This window comes from Pristiophorus japonicus, chromosome 5 (assembly GCF_044704955.1).
Source record: "Pristiophorus japonicus isolate sPriJap1 chromosome 5, sPriJap1.hap1, whole genome shotgun sequence".
Lineage (NCBI taxonomy): Eukaryota > Metazoa > Chordata > Chondrichthyes > Pristiophoridae > Pristiophorus > Pristiophorus japonicus.
In genome coordinates this window covers 296,978,538-297,005,532 of record NC_091981.1, presented here as the reverse complement: position 1 = coordinate 297,005,532, position 26,995 = coordinate 296,978,538, and the positions used below count along the sequence as shown (strand labels likewise).

Genomic DNA, 26,995 nt, shown 5'->3' with positions numbered 1-26,995 from the left:
CGACTCTCTGCCTTCCAGGGGGAGCTGGGCCGGTTCCTGACTGGGCCCCGAGATCGCAGCCCAGAGAAGATCAGTGTGTTTATAGAGAGCACTGGGTCTATAGAGAGCACTGGGTCCGTGCGATCGCCTGTACTGGCTTCCATCACCCCAGGGGGGGGCGGAGAGAGATTTTTCCATGTTCCCTGCCTCTCCCAGGAGATTACAGGGTGAGGGGAGGGGGGTTAGGAAGTGCCTAGTTATGCTGCTCCAGGCATCGTGGTGTGTGGGGCAGGCTTGACGGGCCTGCTGCTGATTTACTGCCCATATGTTCATGTGCAGATCACATCCAGACCCGGGAGATGTTTAATAAAAAAAATATTCTTGATGTGTGCGGCGCCAGCAAGGCCAGCATTTATTGCTCGCCCCTAATTGCTATTAAGAAGGTGGTGGTGAGCCGCCTTCTTGAACCGCTGCAGCCCGAGTGGTGAAGGTGCTCCCACAGTGCTGTTTGCACCAGCAGACAACAGATCTAATTGTCAACACACCGGGGCATTTTTACAGAGCTTGTGACGTTCCGAAGCATTTAACAGCCGATGAAGTGCAGTCACTGTTGTAATGTAGAAAATGCAGTCGCCAATTTGTGCACAGCAAGCTCCCACAAACAGCAATGTGACAATGACCCCTGCTCTTCTGCCAATACTGCCGTGGAATCTTTTATATCAACCTGACGGGGCCTCGGTTTAACATCTCATCCAAAAGAGTGCACCTCCAACAGTGCAGCACTCCCTCAGTACTGCCCCTCCGACAGTGCAGCACTCTCTCAGTTCTGCCCTTCCGACAGTGCAGCACTCCCTCAGTACTGTCCCTCCGACAGTGCAGCGCTCCCTCAATATTGACCCTCCGACAGTGCAGCACTCCCTCAGTACTGCCCCTCCGACAGTGCAGCGCTCCCTCAATATTGACCCTCCGACAGTGCAGCACTCTCTCAGTACTGCCCCTCCGACAGTGTGGCGCTCCCTCAGTACTGCTCCTTCAACAGTGCAGCGCTCCCTCAGTACTGCCCCTCCGACAGTGCAGCACTCCCTCAGTATTGCCCCTCCGACAGTGCAGGGCTCCCTCAGTACTGCCCCTCCGACAGTGCAGCACTCTCTCAGTTCTGCCCTTCCGACAGTGTGGCACTCTCTCAGTACTGCCCTTCCGACAGTGTGGCACTCTCTCAGTTCTGCCCTTCCGACAGTGTGGCGCTCCCTCAGTACTGCCCCTCCGACAGTGTGGCGCTCCCTCAGTACTGCCCCTCCGACAGTGCGGCGCTCCCTCAGTACTGCCCCTCCGACAGTGCAGCACTCTCTCAGTACTGCCGTTCCGACAGTGCAGCACTCTCTCAGTACTGCCCCTCCGACAGTGCAGCACTCTCTCAGTACTGCCCCTCCGACAGTGCAGCACTCCCTCAGTACTGCCCTTCCGACAGTGCAGCACTCTCTCAGTACTGCCCCTCCGACAGTGCAGCACTCTCTCAGTACTGCCCCTCCGACAGTGCAGCACTCCCTCAGTACTGCCCTTCCGACAGTGCAGCACTCTCTCAGTACTGCCCCTCCGACAGTGCAGCACTCCCTCAGTACTGCCCTTCCGACAGTGCAGCACTCTCTCAGTACTGCCCCTCCGACAGTGCAGCACTCTCTCAGTACTGCCCCTCCGACAGTGCAGCACTCTCTCAGTACTGCCCCTCCGACAGTGCAGCACTCTCTCAGTACTGCCCCTCCGACAGTGCAGCACTCTCTCAGTACTGCCCTTCCGACAGTGTGGCACTCTCTCAGTTCTGACCCTCCGACAGTGCAGCACTCCCTCAGTACTGCCCCTCCGACAGTGTGGCACTCTCTCAGTACTGCTCCTCCGACAGTGCAGCACTCCCTCAGTACTGCCCCTCCGACAGTGCAGCACTCTCTCAGTACTGCCCTTCCGACAGTGTGGCACTCTCTCAGTTCTGACCCTCCGACAGTGTGGCACTCTCTCAGTACTGCTCCTCCGACAGTGCAGCACTCTCTCAGTTCTGACCCTCCGACAGTGTGGCACTCTCTCAGTACTGCTCCTCCGACAGTGCAGTGCTTCCTCGTGCAGCGTTGGGGTTTCACTCAGGTGGCGGCGGGTCGCATGCTGCGGGATGGAGTTGGGAACACTCGAGTCAAAGGCAGAATCTCGGTGGAGGCGATCTTCAAAGTGCTTCCAGCGGGCCCTGACAGCCTCGGTGTCCTTGATGTGTGTTTCCCTGTTCTTGGCCAGGAGTGGGGTGGGGCCTTGGGAGTTTGGACTGCAATGAAGAATCCTTGCATATCGTGGCTGTCGGCCAGCTGTTGTATCTCCTGTGCTTTCTCCATCCACCACCTGTTCTTTAGGGCCCAGGTTTGTTGGACCTCAGCCTTGAGCCGTCTGTAACGTTGCTTTGCAGCTCCCGAGTTGGGTTGTTACTTGAGGCTCAAAAATGCTCTGCACTTGCGATCGATTAGTTCTTGGATCTCCTGATCATTTTCATCAAACAGTCCTGGTGTTTTCTGATTGAGTAACCAAGTGTCTCTTCACAGGCACTGGTTATAGAGGCCTGGAGGGCAGACCAAGCACTGTGGGCATTCAGCATCTCAGGGTCATCAAGGCACGCCAGGTTAGCTGTGAGGCGCTGGCTGTATAGGGCTCTCTTAGCTGGGTCTCTAAGTGCCCTGGCATTAACTTGTTTGCGGCACTGCTTCTGCTGTCCCCTCTGCTTTGGGGCTATGTTAATGTCGATGAGGGATAGGATTAGACGATGGTCCGTCCAGCAGTCGTCAGCTCCTGTCATGGCGCGGGTGATGCGCACATCCTTTTGATCCCTGGCTCGGACGATGATATAGTCGAGCAGGTGCCAGTGTTTGGAGCGAGGGTGTTGCCACGATGCCCTGTATTTGTCCCTCTGGCGGAACGGAGTGTTGGTGATGAGGAGTTCATGTTCTAGACATTTTGTCAGGAGTAGGGTACCGCTGGAGTTGGCTTTCCCTACCCCCTCTCTGCCAATCACGCCTCCCCAGAGGGCTGTGTCTTTGCCGATCCTGGCATTAAAATCACCCAGGAGGATCCTTTGTCACCCGTGGGGACGCAGGACAAGGATGTCTCGAGGTTGGAATAAAAACCCTCTTTAGCCTCATCTGTTGCATCGAGTGTAGGGGCGTACACACTGATGACTGGCGCACTGGTTCCGGGATAGGGCGAGTCGAAGAGTCATGAGGTGTTCGTTAACCCCGCAGGGGGGAGTCGTTGAGGCGGTCGACCAGCTCATTTTTGACAGCGAAGCCGACTCCATGAAGGTGGCTTTCTGCCTCTGGTTTCCCTTTCCAGAAGGTGGTGTAAGCTCCACCATGTTCCTTGAGCTGGCCTTCCCCTGCCCGCCGGGTCTCGCTTAGGGCGGCGATGTCAATGTCAAAACGTCTGAGTTCCCGGGCAACTATGGCGGTGCGGCATTCCGGCCTGTTGTTGTTGGGATTGTCCATGAGGGTCCTGACATTCCAGATCCTGAAATTCATACTGGCGAAGTAGAAGATGCCTGCGTGTGAGTTCTTTTAACGTGGGGTGGCTGCTGCACACCGGCAACCAGACAGGCTTAGCTGAGCAAGGTCTCGGTCCTGTGGCAAGGGGGTCCAAGACAACTGGAGACCAGGCACAGCTGTATGGGCCTAATACTGGGGATGTTGGCCTGGTCGAGGACACTGATGTTGGTGCGCCTGTCCTCCCAGGGGATTTGCAGGATCCATCAGTCCATTCTCAATCATCAGCAAAGTGATGGAAAATGTCGTCAGCACTTACCAATAGCCTACCAATGCCCAGTTTGGGTTCCGCCGGGACCACTCGGCTCCAGACCCCATTACAGCCTTGGTCCAAACATAGACAAGAGCTGAATTCCAGAGGTGAGGTGAGAGTGACTGCCCTCAACATCAAGGCAGCACTTGACTGAGTGTGGCATCAAGGAGCCCTAGTAAACCTGAAGTCAATGGGAATCAGGGGGAAAACTCTCCACTGGCTGGAATTGTGCCCACCATAAAGGAAGTTGGTTGTGGTTGTTGGAGGTCAATCATCTCAACCCCAGGAGATCCTCGGCAGTGTCCTAGGCCCAACCATCTTCAGCTGCTTCATCAATGACCTTCCCTCCATCATAAGGTCAGAAGTGGGGATGTTCACTGATGATTGCACAGTGTTCAGTGCCATTCGCAGCTCCTCAGATAATGAAGCAGTCCATGCCCGCATGCAGCAAGTCCTGGATGACATTCAGGCTTGGGCTGGTAAGTGGCAAGTAACATTCGCACCACACAAGTGTCAGGCAATGACCATCGCCAACAAGAGATTACATTAGCATCCCCGAATCTCCCATCAACATCCTGGGATCACCATTGACCAAATACTTAACTGCACCAGCCATATATATATAATGTGGCCACAACAAGAGCGGGTCAGAGGCTGGGTATTCTGCGGTAAGTGTCTCATCTCCTGACTCCCAAAGCCTTTCCACCATCAAAAGACACAAGTCAGGAGTGTGATGGAATACTCTCCACTTGCCTGGATGAGTGCAGCTCCAACAACTCAAGAAGCTCGACACCATCCAGGACAAAGCAGCCCGCTTGATTGACACCCCATTCACCAGTTTAAACATCACTTCCTGCACAGTGTGTACCGTCTACAAGATGCACTGCAGCAACTCGCCAAGGCTTCTTCGGCAGCACCTCCCAAACCCGTGACCACTACCGCCTAGATGGACATTGGCAGCAGGCCCATGGGAACACCACCACCTCCGCGTTCCCCTCCAAGTCACACATCATCCTGACTTGGAAATATATCGCCGTTCCTTCATCGTCGCTGGGTCCAAATCCTGGAACTCCCTCCCTAACAGCACTGTGGGAGCACCTTCACCACACGGACTGCAGCGGTTCACGAAGGCGGCTCACCACCACCTTCTCACGGGCAATTGGGGATGGGTAATAAATGCTGCTCTTGCCAACGACACCCATATCACAGGAATGAATAATACAAAAATATGTGGAAATGTGTCAGCCGTGGCTCAGTGGGTAGCACCCTCACCTTTGAGTCATGAGGTCATGGGTTCAAGTCCCACTCCAGACTTGAGCCTATTATCCAGGCTGATGCGCCCAGTGCAGTACTGAGAGAGCACTGCACTGTCGGAGGGGCAGTAGCAAAGGAGTGCTGCACTGTCGGAAGGTCAGTACTGAGGGAGCGCTGCACTGTCGGAAGGTCAGTACTGAGGGAGTGCTGCACTGTCGGAGGGGCAGTACTGAGGGAGCGCTGCACTGTCGGAGGGGCAGTACTGAGGGAGTGCTGCACTGTTGGAGGGGCAGTACTGAGGGAGTGCTGCACTGTCGGAGGGGCAGTACTGAGGGAGCGCTGCACTGTCGGAGGGGCAGTACTGAGGGAGTGCTGCACTGTTGGAGGGGCAGTACCGAGGGAGTGCTGCACTGTCGGAGGGGCAGTACTGAGGGAGTGCTGCACTGTCGGAGGGGCAGTACTGAGGGAGTGCTGCACTGTCGGAGGGGCAGTACTGAGGCAGCGCTGCACTGTCGGAGGGGCAGTACTGAGGGAGTGCTGCACTGTCAGGCAAGTGCCGTCTTTGAGATAAATCTTTAAACCGAGGCCCCGTCTCCACTCAGGTGGTTGTAAAAGATCCCACGGCCACTATTGGAAGAACAGGGAAGTTGGCTGTCGGACACTTTGGAATATATTGAGGGCGTAAAAAGTGCTTTTTATCCTACTTGCTACCATAGAAACATAGAAAATAGATGCAGGAGTAGGCCATTCGGCCCTTAGAGCCTGCACCGCCATTCAATGAGTTCATGGCTGAACATGCAACTTCAGTACCCCATTCTTGCTTTCTCCCCATACCCCTTGATTCCCCTAGTAGTAAGGACTACATCTAACTCCTTTTTGAATATATTTAGTGAATTGGCCTCAACTACTTTCTGTGGTAGAGAATTCCACAGGTTCACCACTCTCTGGGTGAAGAAGTTTCTCCTCATCTCGGTCCTAAATGGCTTACCCCTTATCCTCAGACTGTGACCCCTGGTTCTGGACTTCCCCAACATTGGGAACATTCTTCCTGCATCTAACCTGTCTAAACCCGTCAGAATTTTAAACGTTTCTATGAGGTCCCCTCTCATTCTTCTGAACTCCAGTGAATACCACTGGAATCAATGCAAAGTGGGCATAGATCACTGCTTTTATTATCTCGTATTTCATCGTTAAAATTCTCGTCAACTGTTTACACAAAAAACAAGCCCCAATGTTGTAAACTCAGTGCTGTGAGGGGAGGGGCCAGATCCTCATTCAATTTCAATACAAACATCCAATAATTTCATTGAAATGTGTTTCTGGGACCTGGCTTCAAAACCATCCCAGATAGAGGGAATAAAGATCTTCTGACCATGAAGCGTTTAAAGGTCACACACCATAGTTACTCACTCAATTTAAATACAAACATCCAATAATTACTGTAAAATATCTGATCAGATGCTGGATACAGTCTGAAATCCTTCTTGGATAGATAGATGCACCCACTGGGACCAAGCCTCTCAAGGAAGGTCTTTGGTGATAAAAAAGGCTCAGACACTAACCTTTTCCCATCTAGACTGTGGTTCAATGTACCCCCCCTCCCCCCGAGTGCACTGTTTCAGGTTTGGCCTACCCAGACCATAATGAACCATCTCATTTCCCCCCCTCCCCTGAAGGCTTTGATACTCGTCGGGGTATCCTCCTGCACTGGGAACCCGGACAGTGGCTAATTTTTCCCCCTCCCCATGTCCACTCCCCTCCATGATCCTTCCCCTCCTCAGCTCTTCACTCCTCCCCAAGACCCAACGCCCCCTCCACTTTGCCACTACACCCCCCCCCCACACCCAATTCCCTGTCCGCCCCTCCAACTGACCACTCATTGTATCTCTCCCCTAACCTCTGCCCCCCCCCCCCACCCCCGATATCTTACCCCCTCCAACCCCTTGCTATGTCCCTCCCCTTCCTGTGTTGTCTCCCCCTTCTCTGCCCCTCCCCGCCCCGAGAAAAGAGAATAATTGGAATCCCACCAGAACGAGAATTAATGTTATTCAAAAACAGAAGACAAATAAATAATAACTCTTGGTGTGTTCACTCTCCCACCACCATCGGCGTGCCCATCCATGTACACTTTCAAAGCTGTCGGAGTTTACCATCAGACGCAGGCATGGGAGGGGGTCTGTGTCGCCTTAGTTCCAGAAGACCACGTTCCACAGGAGGAGCCAGCAGGGGTAGACGAAGAAGACGATGAACGGGTAGACGATGGAGCCGTACAGGTGGTGGTCCAGGATGGATTCGGCAATGGCCTGCAGGAACAGCTGCCAACATTCCAGCAAGGTGATTGGGTACTCCGCCAGCTCGTGGTACAGGTAGATGCACAGCATCAGCACGGTGGCTGGTGACATCAGGAGGAGGAACAGGGCGTTGAGCATCCTGCGGAGGGGGAGAAAGGGGCGGAGTTAAAAAGGGGGCCCAGACGTGGTTGTGCCGGAGGGCAAGGAAAAAAGTGTGGCTCACCGGCGCGCCTCACTCAATTTAAATACAAACATTCAATAACTACACTGAAAAGTGTTTGAACAAAGTGGAGCCTAGCAGCTGGCTACAAAGCACATCCCAGATAGAGGGAAAAAACATAAGAAATAGGAGCAGGAGTAGGCCACATGGCCCCTCGAGCCTGCTCCGCCATTTAATACCATCATGGCTGATCTGATCATGGACTCAGCTCCACTTCCCCGCCTGCTCCCCATAACTCCTTATCGGTTAAGAAACTGTCTATTTCTGTCTTAAATTTATTCAATGACCCAGCCTCCACAGCTCTCTGAGGCAGCGAATTCCACAGATTTACAACCCTCAGAGAAGAAATTCCTCCTCATCTCAGTTTTAAATGGGCGGCCCCTTATTCTAAGATCGTGCCCCCTAGTTCTAGTCTCCCCCATCAGTGGAAACATCCTCTCTGCATCCACCCTGTCAAGCCCCCTCCATTGTCTTATACGTTTCGATAAGATCACCTCTCATTCTTCTGAATTCCAATGAGTAGAGGCCCAACCTACTCAACCTTTCCTCATAAGTCAACCCCCTCATCCCCAGAATCAACCGAGTGAACCTTCTCTGAACTGCCTCCAAAGCAAGTATATCCTTTCTTAAATATGGAAACCAAAACTGCTCACAGTATTCCAGGTGTGGCCTCACCAATAACCTGTATTGCTGTAGCAAGACTTCCCTGCTTTTATACTCCATCCCCTTTGCAATAAAGGCCAAGATACCATTGGCCTTCCTGATCACTTGCTGTACCTACATACTAACCTTTTGTGTTTCATGCACAAGTACCCCCAGGTCCCGCTGTACTGCAGCACTTTGCAATCTTTCTCCATTTAAACAATAACTTACTCTTTGATTTTTTTCTGCCAAAGTGCATGATCTCACACTTTCCAACATTATACTCCATCTGCCAAATTTTTTGCCCACTCACTTAACCTGTCTATGTCCTTTTACAGATTTTTTGTGTCCTCCTCACACATTGCTTTTCCTCCCATCTTGGTATGGTCGGCAAACTTGGCTACATTACACTCGATCCCTTCCTCCAAGTCGTTAATATAGATTGTAAATAGTTGGGGTCCCAGCACTGATCCCTGCGGCACCCCACTAGTTACTGGTTGCCAATCCGAGAATGAACCATTTATCCTGACTCTCTGTTTTCTGTTTGTTGGTTAGTTGATATAAATGCAAGTTCTTTTTTATTCCCATTTGAAACAATCCTTTAGTTCCCAACGTGCCTGTGCCGGCTCTGTGAGAGAGTGTTCCAGTTAGTCCCACTCCCCCTGCTCTTTCCCCACAGCCCTGCACATTTCCCCCCTTCAAGTATGCGTCCGGTGCGCAAGTTCCATCTGCCTTCACTTACTTGTGCGACACTGGCTGAGCCAAGGCAGCCGCCGGGACCAGGGTGACGGCCAGGATGAAGCCGAGCGAGAAGTTGATCAGCGTGATGCAGCCCAGGAGCAAAGCCAGGTAGAGGATGGAGATCAGTTTCAGAGTCATCCAGCCACAGTCAGCCATCTCGATCGGCAGGACCCTACGGTGTGGGGTGGGGGGGGGAACCAGGGGGTTACACCACACAGCTACTCAATTTAAATACAAACATCCAGCAGGTTCACACAATCATGCAGCACAGACCGTGACCATTCGGCCCATCGTGCCTGTGCCGGTTCTGTGATAGAGCTCTCCAATTAGTCCCACTCCCCGCTCTTTCCCCACAGCCCTGCAATTTTTTTCCTCTTCAAGTATTTAACCACTTCACTTTTGAAAGTTAATATATAATCTGCTTCCCGTCCAGGCAGTGCATTCCAGATCATAACTCGCTGCGTACGAATAATTCTCATCTTTCCCCCTGGCTCTTTTGCCAATTACCTTAGATCTGTATCCTCCGCTTACTCACCCTCCTGCCACAGTTCTTCCTTAATTACTTAAACATAACCATTCTTAACGTTGAACATCTCTATTAACTCTCCCCTTAACCTCTCGGCTCGAAGGAGAATGATCCCAGATGCATTGAAGCATCTGATCAGACGCTGGATAGAGAGATGGAGGGACTAATCGTCTGATTGGAGTTCATGACTTGGGTCCTTCTGGTCTTGTCCAGTGTCCAGCTCTCTCTCCATCTACACCTCACTGTGATTGCACACTTGCTGCTCACACTCATTTCACACACTCGCATTCTCTGCTCACACTCAGCCAATCCTCACACGTCCCACTTTCGCTCAGCCAATCCTCACTCTCCCTGCTCACACTTAGCCAATTCTTGCACTCCCTGCTCACACAAAGCCAATCCTCACACGTACCGCTCACTCAGCCAATCCTCGCACGCCCCGCTCACACTCAGCCAATCCTCGCCCCCCTCTGCTCACACTCAGCCAATCCGTGCAGGCCTTGCTCACACTCAGCCAATCCTCGCCCCCCTCTGCTCACACAAAGCCAATCCTCACACGTACCGCTCACTCAGCCAATCCTCACACGCCCCACTTACGCTCAGCCAATCCTCACCCTTCCTGCTCACACTCAGCCAATTCTTGCATGCCCCGCTCACACTCAGCCAATCCTCACCCTTCCTGCTCACACCCAGCCAATCCTCACCCTTCCTGCTCACACTCAGCCAACCCTCACCCTTCCTGCTCACACTCAGCCAATCCTCACCCTTCCTGCTCACGCTCAGCCAATCCTCGCCCCCCTCTGCTCACACAAAGCCAATCCTCACACGTACCGCTCACTCAGCCAATCCTCGCACGCCCCGCTCACACTCAGCCAATCCTCGCCCCCCTCTGCTCACACTCAGCCAATCTGTGCACGCCTTGCTCACACTCAGCCAATCATTGCATGCCCCACTCACACTCAGCCAATCCTCACCCTCCCTGCTCACACTCAGCCAATCCTTGCATGCCCCGCTCACACTCAGCCAATCCGTGCACGCCTTACTCACACTCAGCCAATCCTCGCCCTCCCTGCTCACACTCAGCCAATCCTCGCCCTCCCTGCTCACACTCAGCCAATCCTCGCATGCCCCGCTCACACTCAGCCAATCCTCGCTCCCCCTGCTCACACTCAGCCAATCCTTGCATGCCCCGCTCACACTCAGCCAATCCGTGCATGCCTTGCTCACACTCAGCCAATCCTCGCCCTCCCTGCTCACACTCAGCCAATCCTCGCCCTCCCTGCTCACACTCAGCCAATCCTCGCCCTCCCTGCTCACACTCAGCCAATCCTCGCCCTCCCTGCTCACACTCAGCCAATCCTCGCATGCCCCGCTCACACTCAGCCAATCCTCGCCCCCCCCGCTCACACTCAGCCAATCCTTGCATGCCCCGCTCACACTCAGCCAATCCGTGCACGCCTTGCTCACACTCAGCCACTCCTCGCACGCCCCGCTCAGCCAATCCGTGCATGCCCCGCTCACACTCAGCCAATCCTCACCCTCCCTGCTCACACTCAGCCAATCCTCGCACGCCCCGCTCACACCCCGGCATACCTCTGCGTGTTGTGGGGGAGTGCGAGGCCGGCCACGTAGATGGCGATGGAGGTGAGCACGACGGCCTCCGTTTCGGACACGGGGAAGTGGTCTGTGGCGGTGTCCTGGCACAAGAGTGGCACATAGTAGAGGGCGAGGCCCATGGCGTGGCAGATAAAGACCGGAGTCAGGATCGACAGGAAACCTGGTCCCACATCCTGGGGGGAAAAAACCCACAATAATCACACTGGAAGCAGGCGACTGACGGATAATGCACAGGAGACGGACAGACCTGGAGTGTTCCCTGACGACACATCACAGAATGGGGAAGCAATTGGGGTAGGGAGAGGTTGGGGTTGGGGTGGGGTTTGGAGATGTCAGGGGGTGGGGTGGCGGGTGCGTCAGGGGAGTGGTGGGGGCATCATGGGGGTGGGAGGTTGGTGGGGATTAGGTTGGGGGGCGGCGGGGTCGAGGTCGTGGGGGGCGGCGGGGTCGAGGTCGTGGGGGGGCGGGGTCGAGGTCGTGGGGGGGGGCGGGGTCGGGGTCGTGGGGGGGGGGGTCGAGGTCGTGGGGGGGGCGGGGTCGGGGTCGTGGGGGGGGCGGGGTCGTGGGGGGCGGTTGGGTCAGCGGGTGGCGGGAGGGTTGGGTCTGGGGGGGGAGACGGGGTTGGGTCAGCAGGGGCGGGGGGAAACAATCTCGTGCTGTGAATCCACAAACAGCAATGTGATGATGACCAGATAATGTTTTGAAGTGATGTTGGTTGCGGGATAAATATTGGCTCGGATACTGCTGAGAACTCCAGCTGTTTTTCTAAAAATGCCGTGGGATGTTTTATGTCCTGCTGGGAAGGGGATAGGGCCGTGGTTTAACGTCTTTGAGGAAGATGGCACTCCGCCGGTGCAGCACTCCCTCAGCACAGCCCCGACCCGTGAGGAACATCAGAGGCAGGTCCGGGCCTTAAAGAGGGTGGAGGCAGCAGGGCCACTACAAGGCACAGTGCACGCTGCTGCAGGAGGGCGACGGCTGTGAAGAGGGCGACTGGATTTGCTGTCACCCATATCCAGGTCGCTGATTGGAGCGGGGGCAGGTACAGCAGGAGCGGCGAGAGACTGTAGAGGGATGTGTTCGGGGCCCAGGAGAGGCGAGGGCCCAGGGGCAGCACGGGCCCAGGGGCAGCACGGACCAGCCCACACTGTGATATGTGCGCACTGGGTCTGTGCAGCAGAGCTGGTCTCCAGTCGTCCTGGTTAACCCTTGCCTCTGGACCAAGGCCTCGCTCTGTCGAGCCCGTGTGGTGCCTGGTGTGCAACGGTCACCACACGTTAAAAAAATCCACCCACAGGCATCTTCCACCCTTCAGGATGTAGTTCGGGATCTGGAATATTAGATCCTTCATTGAAACACCTGTGAGCTCATCCCTTTTTGGCGTGGAATCAAGTCATCCTCAATTCGAGGGAATGCCTATGATGACTCCCTCAGCACTGCCCCTCCTACAGTGCAGCGCTCCCTCAGTACTGCCCCTCCTACAGTGCAGCGCTCCCTCAGTACTGCCCCTCCTACAGTGCAGCGCTCCCTCACTACTGCCCCTCCTACAGTGCGGCGCTCCCTCAGTACTGCCCCTCCAACAGTGCGGCACTCCCTCAGTACTGCCCCTCCGACAGTGCAGCACTCCCTCACTGGGAGTGTCTGCCTGGACTTTGTGTTCAAGTCTCTGGAGCGAGACTTGAACCAACGACCTTTTGATTCAAACGCAAGAGAGAGAGCTGCCACTGAGCCATGCCTGCATCCATGGAAAGGGGTGGTTGTGGGTTGTGTGGGGGGGGCTGCATTAGTCCTCAGGACCCAGGACCCAGAGGGGAGAGTTGGCCCAGATTCTGCTATCCAGGGACAGGTGCGGATCCCAGGGTCCTGCTCCTACTATACCACAGGATCGAGTGACAGTCACTATCTGGGCTCACACACTGCAAGCGTTGACACCTGGGTGAGGGACAGGAGGCCCTTTAGTAACCATGGCAACCGAAACTCACCACGTCAGTGCCTTCAGAGGAGTGGGAGGAAAATGGAACCGAGAGTTCACGTGGTCCCCAGCTCCCTCAGACACACTCTCCCTCCCTCCCTCCCTCCCTCCCTCGCCCGCCCTCCGTACCTCTTCCACACAATCCCGGGGGCACACAGGAACTTGCAGCAGTTTAATCCACAGGTCCAGAGCGTCGAAAAACATTAAGGAAAACACGGATCAGCAAATCGGAAGCCTGTGGAATCTCTACAGCAGGTTTATCATCGAAAAGACTTGTATTTCTACAGCACCTTTTACATTCTCAGAACGTTCCAAAGCGCTTATCAGCCAGTTAAGTACTTTTTTGAAGTGCAGTCACTGTTGTAATGCAGGAAACTCGGCAGCCAAATCGTGCACAGCAAGCTCCCACAAACAGCAACATGATAATGACCAGATAATCTGTTTGTGATGTTGGTTGAGGGATAAATATTGTTCAGGACACCGGGGAGAACTCCCCTGTTCTTCTTCCATTAGTGGCCGAGGGATCTTTTAACTCTACCTGAGGGGGAAAACGTGGCCTCGGTTTAACGTCTCATCCGACAGTGCAGCGTTCCCTCAGTACTGCCCCTCCGACAGTGCAGCACTCCCTCAGTACTGCCCCTCCGACAGTGCGGTGCTCCCTCAGTACTGACCCTCCGACAGTGCAGCGTTCCCTCAGTACTGCCCCTCCGACAGTGCGCCATTCCCTCAATACTCCCTCAGTACTGCCCCTCCGACAGTGCAGCACTCCCTCAGTACTGCCCCTCCGACAGTGCAGCACTCCCTCAGTACTGCCCCTCCGACAGTGCAGCACTCCCTCAGTACTGCCCCTCCGACAGTGCAGCACTCCCTCAGTACTGCCCCTCCGACAGTGCAGCACTCCCTCAGTACTGCCCCTCCGACAGTGCACCACTCCCTCAGTACTGACCCTCCGACAGTGCGGCACTCCCTCAGTACTGCCCCTCCGACAGTGCAGCACTCCCTCAGTACTGCCCCTCCGACAGTGCAGCTCTCCCTCAGTACTGCCCCTCCGACAGTGCGGCACTCCCTCAGTACTGCCCCTCCGACAGTGCAGCACTCCCTCAGTACTGCCCCTCCGACAGTGCAGCGCTCCCTCAGTACTGCCCCTCCGACAGTGCAGCGCTCCCTCAGTACTGCCCCTCCGACAGTGCGGCACTCCCTCAGTACTGCCCCTCCGACAGTGCACCACTCCCTCAGTACTGACCCTCCGACAGTGCGGCGCTCCCTCAGTACTGCCCCTCCGACAGTGCAGCACTCCCTCAGTACTGCCCCTCCGACAGTGCGGCACTCCCTCAGTAGGACTCAAACCCTCAACATTCTGACCTGGATCCTTGACGACAAGGCACAACTGAATCGAATTGTTGCTGTAACGGTGTGCAGGGGTAGGTGCCACTTTGCCTTCCTCCTGCAGACTGACGAGCAGAGAGTTGCTGTACGTCCCTGGCTGTGGCCAAGGTCGAGGGGGAGGGGATGGAGCGTGCTGGCAGTATGTCATAGAAACATAGAAAATAGGAGCAGTAGGCCATTCGGCCCCTCGAGCCTGCACCACCATTCAATATGATCATGGCTGATCCTCTATCTCAACACCATATTCCCACTTTTCCCCCATACCCCTTGATCCCTTGTGTGTCTAGAAATCTATCTATCTCCGTCTTAAATATATTCAGTGACTTGGCCTCCACAGCCTTCTGTGGTAGAGAATTCCACAGGTTCACCACCCTCTGAGTGAAAACATTTCTCCTCCTCTCGGTCCTAAATTTCCTACCCCGTATCCTGAGACTGTGACCCCTTGTTCTAGACTTCCCAGCCCGGGGGAAACATCCTCCCCGCATCCAGTCTGTCCAACCCTGTCAGAATTTTATACGTTTCAATGAGATCCCCTCTCATTCTTCTAAACTCCAGTGAATACAGGCCCAGTCGACCCAATCTCTCCTCATACGACAGTCCTGCCATCCCAGGAATCAGTCTGGTGAACCTTCACTGCACTCCCTCTATAGCAAGTATATCCTTTCTTGGGTAAGGAGACCAAAACTGCACACAATACTCCCGGTGCGGTCTCGCCAAGGCCCTGTACAACTGTAGTAAGACATCCTTGCTCCTGTACTCAAATCCTCTCGCAATGAAGGCCAACATACCATTTGCCTTCCGAACCGCTTGCTGCACCATGTTTGCTTTCACTGACTGGTGTACAAGGACACCCAGGTCCCTCTGTACATCGACACTTCCCAAGCCATCACCATTTAAATAATACTTTGTTCTTATGTTTTTCCTACCAAAGTGGATAACTTCACATTTATCCATGTTATACTGCATCTGCCATGTGTTTGCCCACTCACTCAACCGATCCAAATTGCCTTGCAGTGTCTTTGCATCCTCCTCACAATCCCACAATTACATTTGGTTCTCTCATTCAAATCATTTATATATATTGTGAATAGCTGGGGCCCCAGCACTGATCCCTGTGGTACCCCACTAGTCACTGCCCGACACCCCAAAAAATACCCGTTTATTCCTACTCTCTATTCCTATTAGCACCCTGCAGTCCCCTCACGCACAGCAACTTGTACTGACCACAGGGCAGTGAGCGACTCCCAAGGTCCCCATGGGTTTAGCCAGCCAGAGATCAGGAAGGTGACAGGATCGAGCCCTGAGCCCCGGCCGCTGATCTCTGCTGGGGTGGGCTGGTTACAAATGGCCTCAGCACCATCCGGGGGAGGAGGTAATCAGCCGTCTCCTCATCACTACCCAGACACTCCTGCACTAAGGTGGATCTCATGGTTAAATAGCTCTGTTGACACTGTCCAGGATCGATAATGTTCCACACGAGTTTCCCCTCACCCCTCTTCAGCATGTCGTTCTATTCCTTTCTCCCTCATATGCTTATCTAGCCTCCCCTTAAATACATCAATGTTATTCGCCTCAACCACTCCCTGTGGCAGCGAGTTCCACATTCTCACCTCTCTGGGTAAAGAAGTTTCTCCTGAATTCCCCATTGGATTTATTACTGACTATCTTATATTGATGTACCCTAGTTTTGGTCTTCCCCACAAGTGGAAACATCTTCTCTACGTCTACCCCATCGAACCCTTCCACAAACTTAAACACCTCGACCAGATCACCTCTCAGCCTTCTCTTTTATAGAGCAAGGAGCCCCAGTCTGCTCAGTCTTTCCCGATAGTTATAACCTCTCAGTTCTGGTGTCATAGAAACATAGAAAGTAGGTGCAGGCATAGGCCATTCGGCCCTTCGAGCCTGCACCGCCATTCAATGAGTTCATGGCTGATCATTCCCTCAGTACCCCTTTCCTGCTTTCTCTCCATACCCCTTGATCCCTTTAGCCGTAAGGGTCATATCTAACTCTCTCTTGAATATATTTAGTGAATTGGCCTCAACAACTTTCTGTGGTAGAGAATTCCACAGGTTCACCACTCTCTGGGTGAAGAAGTTTCTCCTCATCTCGGTCCTAAATGGCTTACCCCTTATCCTTAGACTGTGACCCCTGGTTCTGGACTTCCCCAACATCGGGAACATTCTTCCTGCATCTAACCTGTCCAATCCCGTCAGAATTTTATATGTTTCTATGAGATCCCCTCTCATTCTTCTAAACTCCAGTGAATACAGGCCCAGTCGATCCAGTCTTTCTTCATATGTCAGTCCTGCCATCCCGGGAATCAGTCTGGTGAACCTTCGCTGCACTCCCTCAATAGCAAGAATGTCCTTCCTCAGATTAGGAGACTAAAACTGAACACAATATTCCAGGTGAGGTCTCACCAAGGCCCTGTACAACTGCAGTAAGACCTCCCTGCTCCTATATCATCATTGTAAACCTTTTTTTGCACTTTCTCCAGTGCCTCTGGAGGGTTTGTCTAATTATGGAGACCAGGACCGCTCACAGTACACCCAGTGTGGTCTCACCAAGGTTCGATGCCAGTTTACAAATGAATCCAGTGTTTGGTTTGTTTTTTTACAGCCTTATTAACGTGCAGTGTAACTTTTAATGATTTGTGAACCTGTAACCCCGAGCCCCTCTAACCCTGTCGAACCAAAGCCCCTCACTGGAGAGGAAGCACAGGCTGGGCTCTTCCTATCACCGAGAGGTTTAACGCTACAACCATTAAAAGGATATCTTCAGCAGCAGGATCAGCAGCAGGAAGATGAAAGCGGGCATGTAATAACCGATGGAGGCGAAGCGAGAGAGAGACGGCAGCAGGTAGAAGAAGTACGACTGGTGGAGCCTCTCCAGCAGGTTGTTCAACTTCCTCACCATCCCCTCGAACACTCTAGACCGGTAACAGATTCCAGCGATTACACACGTGTCCCGATTAACCCCGTACGCCCGTTACTGAATGTAATCATTGACCCCGTACGCCCGTTACTGAATGTAATCATTAACCCCGTACGCCCGTTACTGAATGTAATCATTGACCCCGTACGCCAGTCACTGAATGTAATCATTAACCCAGTACGCCCGTTACTGAATGTAATCATTGACCCCGTATGCCCGTTACTGAATGTAATCATTGACCCCGTACGCCCGTTACTGAATGTAATCATTAACCCCGTACGCCCGTTACTGAATGTAATCATTCACCCCGTACGCCCGTTACTGAATGTAATCATTAACCCCGTACGCCCGTCACTGAATGTAATCATTAACCCAGTACGCCCGTTGCCGAATGTAATCATTGACCCCGTACCCCCATTACTGAATGTAATCACTGACCCCTTACTCCCGTTACTGAATGTAATCACTGACCCCTTACTCCCGTTCCTGAATGTAATCATTGACCTCGTATGCCTGTTACTGAATGTAATGATTGACCCCGTATGCCCGTTACTGAATGTAATCACTGACCCCGTACGTCCGTTACTGAATGTAATGATTAACCCCGTACCCTCGTTACTGAATGTAATCATTAACCCCGTATGCCCGTTACTGAATGTAATCATTGACCCCGTACCCCCGTTACTGAATGTAATCATTAACCCCATATGCCCGTTACTGAATGTAATCATTGACCCCGTACCTCCATTACTGAATGTAATCATTGACCCCGTACCCCCGTTACTGAATGTAATCATTAACCCCGTACGCCCGTCACTGAATGTAATCATTAACCCCGTACGCCCGTCACTGAATGTAATCATTAACCCCGTACGCCCGTCACTGAATGTAATCATTGACCCCGGACGCCCGTTACTGAATGTAATCATTCACCCCGTACGCCCGTTACTGAATGTAATCATTGACCCCATACGCCCGTTACTGAATGTAATCATTGACCCCGTACGCCCGTCACTGAATGTAATCATTGACCCCGTACCCCCGTTACTGAATGTAATCATTAACCCCGTACGCCCGTCACTGAATGTAATCATTAACCCCGTACGCCCGTCACTGAATGTAATCCTTAACCCCGTACGCCCGTTACTGAATGTAATCCTTAACCCCGTACGCCCGTTACTGAATGTAATCATTGACCCCGTACCCCCGTTACTGAATGTAATCATTGACCCCGTACGCGTTACTGAATGTAATCATTAACCCCCTACCCCCGTTACTGAATGTAATTATTAACCCCGTACGCCCGTTACTGAATGTAATCACTGACCCCTTACTCCCGTTACTGAATGTAATCATTGACCCCGTACGTCCGTTACTGAATGTAATCAATGACCCCGTACGCGTTACTGAATGTAATCATTAACCCCCTACCCCCGTTACTGAATGTAATTATTAACCCCGTACGCCCGTTACTGAATGTAATCACTGACCCCTTACTCCCGTTCCTGAATGTAATCATTGACCTCGTACGCCCGTTACTGAATGTAATCATTGGCCCCGTATGCCCGTTACTGAATGCAATCATTGACCCCGTACGCACGTTACTGCATGTAATCATTGACCCCGTACTCCCGTTACTGAATGTAATCACTGACCCCGTACGCCCGTTACTGAATGTAATCATTAACCCCCTACCCCCGTTACTGAATGTAATCATTAACCCCGTACGCCCGTTATTGAATGTAATCATTAACCCCATACCCCGTTACTGAATGTAATCATTAACCCCCTACCCCCGTTACTGAATGTAATCACTGACCCCTTACTCCCGTTCCTGAATGTAATCATTGACCCCGTACGCCCGTTACTGAATGTAATCATTAACCCCCTACCCCCGTTACTGAATGTAATCACTGACCCCTTACTCCCGTTCCTGAATGTAATCATTGACCCCATACGCCCGTTACTGAAAGTAATCATTAACCCCGTACGCCCGTTACTGAATGTAATCATTAACCCCCTACCCCCGTTACTGAATGTAATCACTGACCCCTTACTCCCGTTCCTGAATGTAATCATTGACCCCATACGCCCGTTACTGAATGTAATCATTAACCCCGTACGCCCGTTACTGAATGTAATCACTGACCCCGTACACCCGTTACTGAATGTAATCACTGACCCTGTACGCCCGTTACTGAATGTAATCATTAACCCCGTACGCCCGTTCCTGAATGTAATCATTAACCCCGTACGCCCGTTACTGAATGTAATCATTGACAAAGTACGCCCGTTAGTGAATGTAATCATTAACCCCGTACGCCCGTTACTGAATGTAATCATTGACCCCTCACTCGCATTACTGAATGTAATCATTGACCCCGTACGCCCGTTAATGAATGTAATCACTGACCCCTTACGCCCTTTACTGAATGTAATCACTGACCCTGTACGCCCGTTACTGAATGTAATCATTAACCCCGTACGCCCGTTACTGAATGTAATCATTAACCCCGTACGCCCATTACTGAATGTAATCATTAACTCCGTACGCCCATTACTGAATGTAATCATTAACCCCGTACGCCAGTTACTGAATGTAATCATTAACTCCGTACGCCCGTTACTGAATGTAATCATTGACCCCGTACGCCCGTTACTGAATGTAATCATTAACCCCGTACCCGTTACTGAATGTAATCATTGACCCTGTACGCCCGTTACTGAATGTAATCACTAACCCCGTACGCCCGTTACTGAATGTAATCACTGACCCCGTACGCCCGTTACTGAATGTAATCATTAACCCCGTACGCCCGATACTGAATGTAATCATTAACCCCGTACACCCGTTACTGAATGTAATCACTGACCCTGTACGCCCGTTACTGAATGTAATCATTAACCCCGTACGCCCGTTCCTGAATGTAATCATTAACCCCGTACGCCCGTTACTGAATGTAATCATTGACAAAGTACGCCCGTTACTGAATGTAATCATTAACCCCGTACGCCCGTTACTGAATGTAATCATTGACCCCGTACGCCCGTTACTGAATGTAATCATTGATCCCGTACGCCCGTTACTGAATGTAATCATTAACCCCGTACCCGTTACTGAATGTAATCACTGACCCCGTACGCCCGTTACTGAATGTAATCATTAACCCCGTACCCGTTACTGAATGTAATCACTGACCCCGTACGCCCGTTACTGAATGTAATCATTGACCCCGTACGCCCGTTACTGAATGTAATCATTGACCCCGTACGCCCGTTACTGAATGTAATCATTAACCCCGTACCCGTTACTGAATGTAATCATTGACCCCGTACGCCCGTTACTGAATGTAATCATTGACCCCGTACGCCCGTTACTGAATGTAATCACTGACCCCGTACGCCCGTTACTGAATGTAATCATTAACCCCGTACCCGTTACTGAATGTAATCATTGACCCCGTACGCCCGTTACTGAATGTAATCGTTAACCCCGTACCCGTTACTGAATGTCATGATTAACCAGGTACCCATTGCCGAATGTAATGTTTCACCCCGTGCGACACTCACTTGCCGATGGTTACCATGTCGAACTTGTACTGCCGGAAGCTGTTGATTCCGCGTATTGTCACCGCCTCGATGTGGTACCGCAAGAAGAGGCCGTGATCACCCTGCGATTTCCCCGAGCCCTGTTTGAGGACCATCATCAGCATGGTGTTTAGTGAGTGCACGTAACCCTCCAGAGTCTCTCCGTCTGTGCGGGGTAACTGCGATAAAGCACATAAAGAAAGACTTGCATTTATATAGCGCCTTTCACGACCACTGGACATGTCAAAGCGTTTTACAGCCAACAGCCAGTATTTTTGGAGTATAGTCACTGTTGTAATGTGGGAAACGCAGCAGCCTACTTGCGCACAGCAAGATCCCACACACAGCACTGTGATAATGACCAGGTCATCTGTTTTTGTTATGTTGATTGAGCGATAAATATTGGCCCCAGGACACCGGGGATAACTTCCCTGCTCTTCTTCAAAATAGTGCCCTGGGATCGTTTACGTCTACCTGAGAGAGCAGACGGGGCCTCGGTTTAACGTCTCATCCAAAAGACGGCACCTCTGACAGTGCAGCACTCCCTCAGCACTGTGTCAGCCTAGTTGTTGGTGCTCAAGTCCCTGGACTGGGACTTGAACCCACAGCCTTCTGACAGAGAGGTGAGTGTGTTACTCACTGAGACACAGCTGACACTGTTATGTCATTCCACCATCTTAAGTACGGCATGAACTGCTCCAGCCCACGTCCCTGCTCCCATCTCAATCACCTGATCTCAACCTTCTGTCCCCAACTCCACCGTGACCCCAAACCAGTCTCCAACCTCTGACCCCACCCTGTGACCCCAATCCATTGTCCCCAACCTCTGACTCCACTGTCCCCAACCTCTGACCCCACCCTATGACCCCATTCCATTGTCCCCAACCTCTGACCCCAATCCACTGTCCCCAACCTCTGACCCCAATCCATTGTCCCCAACCTCTGACCCCACCCCGTTACCCCAATCCATTGTCCCCAACCTCTGACCCCAATCCACTGTTCCAATCCTCTGACCCCAATCCATTGTCCCCAACCTCTGACCCCACCCCGTGACCCCAATCCATTGTCCCCAACCTCTGACCCCAATCCACTGTCCCCACCCTGTGACCCCAATCCACCGTCACCAACCTCTGACTCCACCCTGTGACTCCAGTCCACTGTCCCCAATCTCTGACCCCACCCAGTGACCCCAATCCACCATCCCCAACCTCTGACCCCCACCATTTGACCCCAAAATCTACACCCCCTCAATCCCACCCTCTGACCCCACCCCATCCCACCCGCTGACCCCCAATCCCACCCACTGATCCCCCCCATTCCCCCCCTCTGATCCCCTCCCCCAATCCCACTCCTTAACCTGCTGTCACCTCCCTTGCCCACCTTGCCCTGAATGGTGCACAGCACTCCGTTCTTCTGGCAGAAGGAGGTGAAGAGGTTGACCAGGTCCAGGTTGGGCAGCTGGCCGTTCAGCCCCACCACACTGATGTCGAAGCTGGTGACAACGTCGCTGCTCATCTCGATGGTGATGGCGGCCTGGATCGCTCCCGCTCGACCCTGCATCACGCTCGAGCTGATATCTGCAGCAGGGGTACAAGAGAAAAACACCTCAATATTCCAGGAGCTGGATCACATAAACCAGTGCAGTACTGAGGGAGCGCTCCACTGTCGGAGGGGCAGTACTGAGGGAGCGCTGCACTGTCGGAGGGGCAGTACTGAGGGAGCGCTGCACTGTCGGAGGGGCAGCACTGAGGGAGCGCTGCACTGTCGGGGGGGCAGAACTGAGGGAGTGCTGCACTGTCGGAGGGGCAGTACTGAGGGAGCGCTGCACTGTCGGAGGGGCAGCAGTGAGGGAGCGCTGCACTGTCGGAGGGGCAGCACTGAGGGAGCACTGCACTGTCGGAGGGGCAGCACTGAGGGAGCGCTGCACTGTCGGAGGGGCAGTACTGAGGGAGCGCTGCACTGTCGGAGGGACAGTACTGAGGGAGCGCTGCACTGTCGGAGGGACAGTACTGAGGGAGCGCTGCACTGTCGGAGGGACAGTACTGAGGGAGCGCCGCACTGTCGGAGGGGCAGTACTGAGGGAGTGCTGCACTGTTGGATGGGCAGTACTGAGGGAGTGCTGCACTGTCGGAGGGGCAGTACTGGGGGAGTGCTGCACTGTCAGAGGGGCAGTACTGAGGGAGTGCTGCACTGTCGGAGGGGCAATACTGAGGGAGTGCTGCACTGTCGGAGGAACAGTACTGAGGGAGTGCTGCACTGTCGGAGGGACAGTACTGAGGGAGCGCTGCACTGTCGGAGGGACAGTACTGAGGGAGCGCTGCACTGTCGGAGGGACAGCACTGAGGGAGTGCCGCACTGTCGGAGGGACAGCACTGAGGGAGTGCCGCACTGTCGGAGGGGCAGTACTGAGGGAGTGCTGCACTGTCGGAGGGGCAGTTCTGAGGGAGTGCTGCACTGTCGGAGGGGCAGTACTGAGGGAGTGCCGCACTGTCGGAGGGGCAGTACTGAGGGAGTGCTGCACTGTCGGAGGGGCAGTACTGAGGGAGCGCTGCACTGTCCGAGGAGGTAAAATAGATTATCTGGTCATTCTCAAATTCTTTTTTGGGGGAAGCTTGCTGCTACGTTTCCTACATTGCAGCAATAACTCCACTCCAAAAGTATTTCATTGGCTGTGAAGCGCTTTGGGACGTCCTGAGGACATGAAAGGCGCTATATAAATGCAAGTATTTCTTTCAAGCTGGAATGTGATAAGCAGAATCAATATGTGTTTCTCACCGGTTACGTTGACATCATGATACGCTTCGAGCCAGGCCTCCATCCCGATCATGTCGTGCTCGTTGAATAGGAAGATGATGTCTTTGGCCCAGTGTATCTGACCTGTCGGATAAACAGTGTTAGAAACAGCAACACTGCTCCTTTACAGCACTTGAGGTGGGAGCCAGTAACCAATGTTCTCATAGTGCTATTACCCGGGAATGAGTTAAAGGCAGATCTTTATCCCAGAGGGTCGGGTGTCTTTGACCCAGTGTATCCGAGATGGCACAAACAGTATTCAGTACATAAGCACTGCATCAATTCAGGGGCGTGGCCATTTCACCCAGAACTGACTCATCACATAAAGAACCATAACGGTAGTGTAGTGGACAGGTACAGCACGGGGTTAGATACAGAGTAAAGCTCCCTCTACACTGTCCCATCAAACACTCCCAGGGCAGGTACAGCACGGGTTAGATACAGAGTAAAGCTCCCTCTACACTGTCCCATCAAACACTCCCAGGGCAGGTACAGGGGGTTAGATACAGAGTAAAGCTCCCTCTACACTGTCCCATCAAACACTCCCAGGGCAGGTACAGCACGGGGTTAGATACAGAGTAAAGCTCCCTCTACACTGTCCCATCAAACACTCCCAGGGCAGGTACAGGGGGCTAGATACAGAGTAAAGCTCCCTCTACACTGTCCCATCAAACACTCCCAGGGCAGGTACAGCACGGGGTTAGATACAGAGTAAAGCTCCCTCTACACTGTCCCATCAAACACTCCCAGGGCAGGTACAGGGGGTTAGATACAGAGTAAAGCTCCCTCTACACTGTCCCATCAAACCCTCCCAGGGCAGGTACAGGGGGTTAGATACAGAGTAAAGCTCCCTCTATACTGTCCCATCAAACACTCCCAGGGCAGGTACAGCATGGGTTCGATACAGAGTAAAGCTCCCTCTACACTGTCCCATCAAACACTCCCAGGGCAGGTACAGCACGGGTTCGATACAGAGTAAAGCTCCCTCTACACTGTCCCATCAAACACTCCCAGGGCAGGTACAGCACGGGTTAGATACAGAGTAAAGCTCGCTCTACACTGTCCCATCAAACACTCCCAGGGCAGGTACAGCACGGGTTCGATACAGAGTAAAGCTCCCTCTACACTGTCCCATCAAACACTCCCAGGGCAGGTACAGCACGGGTTCGATACAGAGTAAAGCTCCCTCTACACTGTCCCATCAAACACTCCCAGGGCAGGTACAGCACGGGTTAGATACAGAGTAAAGCTCCCTCTACACTATCCCATCAAACACTCCCAGGGCAGGTACAGCACGGGGTTAGATACAGAGTAAAGCTCCCTCTACACTGTCCCATCAAACACTCCCAGGGCAGGTACAGCACGGGTTAGATACAGAGTAAAGCTCCCTCTACACTGTCCCATCAAACACTCCCAGGGCAGGTACAGGGGGTTAGATACAGAGTAAAGCTCCCTCTACACTGTCCCATCAAACACTCCCAGGGCAGGTACAGGGGGTTAGATACAGAGTAAAGCTCCCTCTACACTGTCCCATCAAACACTCCCAGGGCAGGTACAGGGGGTTAGATACAGAGTAAAGCTCCCTCGACACTGTCCCATCAAACACTCCCAGGGCAGGTACAGGGGGTTAGATACAGAGTAAAGCTCCCTCGACACTGTCCCAACAATGTATTCGAGAGCTTTGGGCCCAACCTTCGAGCTCACCCAGTTGCATCACTGTGACATTTCCATTTCCCACACTGAGTGTCTCTATTGTGGGTTGATGCCAATTTGAAATTGGAGGCCTCTTCAACATCCCCAATTTCCTTCGCTCTACCATTGGCGACGGTGTCTTCAGCTGCCTGAGCCCTAAGCTCTCGAATTCCCTGCCTAAACCTCTCTACCTCTCTATCCTCCTTTAAGACGCCCTCTAAAACCTAACTCCTTGACTTAGAAAAGGTAGAGAGGAGATTTACGAGGATGTTGCCTGGACTGGAGAATTTTAGCTATGAGGAAAGATTGGATAGGCTGGGTCTGTTTTCTTTGCAACAGACGAGGCTGAGGAGAGACCTTATTGAGGCGTGTAAAATTGAGGGGCTTAGCTAGGGTGGATAGGATGGACCTATTTCCCTTAGCAGAGGGGTTAACAACAGGGGGCATAGATTTAAAGTAATGGGTAGAAGGTTTAGAGGGGATTTGAGGGGAAATGTCTTCACCCAGAGGGTGGTGGGGGTCTGGAACTCACTGCCTGAAAGGGTGGTAGAGGCAGAAACCCTCACCACATTTAAAAAGTACCTGGATGTGCACCTGAAGTGCCGTAACCTGCAGGTCTACGGACCCAGAGCTGGAAAGTGGGATTATGCTGGACAGCTCTTGGTCGGCCGGTGCGGACACGATGGGCCGAAATGGCCTCCTTCCGTGCTGTAAACGTCTATGATTGACCAAGCACCTGCCCTAATCTCTCCATATGTGGTTCGGTGTCAACTTTCTTGTCTGATAACGTTCCTGCGAAGCACCTTGGCACGTTTTACGACATGAAAAGGAGCTACAGGCAACTCTCGATTATCCGCACACGGATGCAACGGGAAACCGTTGTAACAGCATTTAAAATTCCGTGTGTGTGACGTCACTTTGAAACTCTGATATTCCTTTCGAATGTTGCCTGTTGAGCCTTGCTTTTGAGCACTCTGCCTTGCCTCAGCTCCCGCTGCTGCTCGCACACAGGTCCACTGCCTCTCGTAATTCATTAAAATGCCATGAACAGTTACAGGAAGTAATTAACAAGCCTAATGGTCTTTAGATCTAGAGGACTAGAATTCAAGGATTAGAAGGTACGCTGCAGCTATTGGTTAGAGCACACCTGCAGTACTGTCAGCATTAACGGTAATATCAGCTCGCTCTAACGGAGAAATCGTTTACCCGGTATAGCCCAATCCCCAAGGGACCCGGATAATCGAGGGGTGCCTGTATATAAATCCAAGCTGTTACCGGACAAACCCGTCTCTCACAGATTCTCGAGAGCGAGCTCCCTGGGGAGATGTTCAGGCCATCAGGCCGGGATGTGTTACAGGTGGGGATGCCGAGGCCGCTTGTGGTGCGAGAGCTGTGGCCCAGCGGCTTTGGTCACTTGTGGGTTGGTCGAAGGTGAACTGGACGGACCTTGGTCTTTGCGCGGCCAGCAATTCCTCCGTCCCCGACGGCCAACCCAGCTCAAAGCTGGGATCTTCCTGCTCTGCTCACCTCAGCACCG

The 26,995-nt window shown here is 52.9% G+C and overlaps 1 protein-coding gene across 3 annotated transcripts in view; it reads right to left on the bottom strand.

Annotated features, from left to right (window-relative positions):
• Positions 1 to 26,995, bottom strand: part of gpaa1 (glycosylphosphatidylinositol anchor attachment 1) — a 113,621-nt gene that overhangs the window by 69,870 nt on the left and 16,756 nt on the right. For 2 of the 3 annotated variants that reach the window (XM_070881911.1, XM_070881910.1), the window contains exons 6-13: positions 23,749 to 23,850; positions 22,354 to 22,550; positions 20,956 to 21,152; positions 17,227 to 17,380; positions 13,191 to 13,253; positions 11,066 to 11,262; positions 8,948 to 9,118; positions 7,203 to 7,482 (exon numbers count right to left, since the gene is read on the bottom strand). In XM_070881911.1, coding sequence (XP_070738012.1) covers positions 7,239 to 7,482; positions 8,948 to 9,118; positions 11,066 to 11,262; positions 13,191 to 13,253; positions 17,227 to 17,380; positions 20,956 to 21,152; positions 22,354 to 22,550; positions 23,749 to 23,850 — 1,325 coding nt within the window. In that variant the 3' untranslated portion in view covers positions 7,203 to 7,238. Of the gene's footprint in view, positions 1 to 7,045; positions 7,483 to 8,947; positions 9,119 to 11,065; positions 11,263 to 13,190; positions 13,254 to 17,226; positions 17,381 to 20,955; positions 21,153 to 22,353; positions 22,551 to 23,748; positions 23,851 to 26,995 lie in introns of those variants that run through there. The other variant, XM_070881909.1, reaches the window with a different exon arrangement.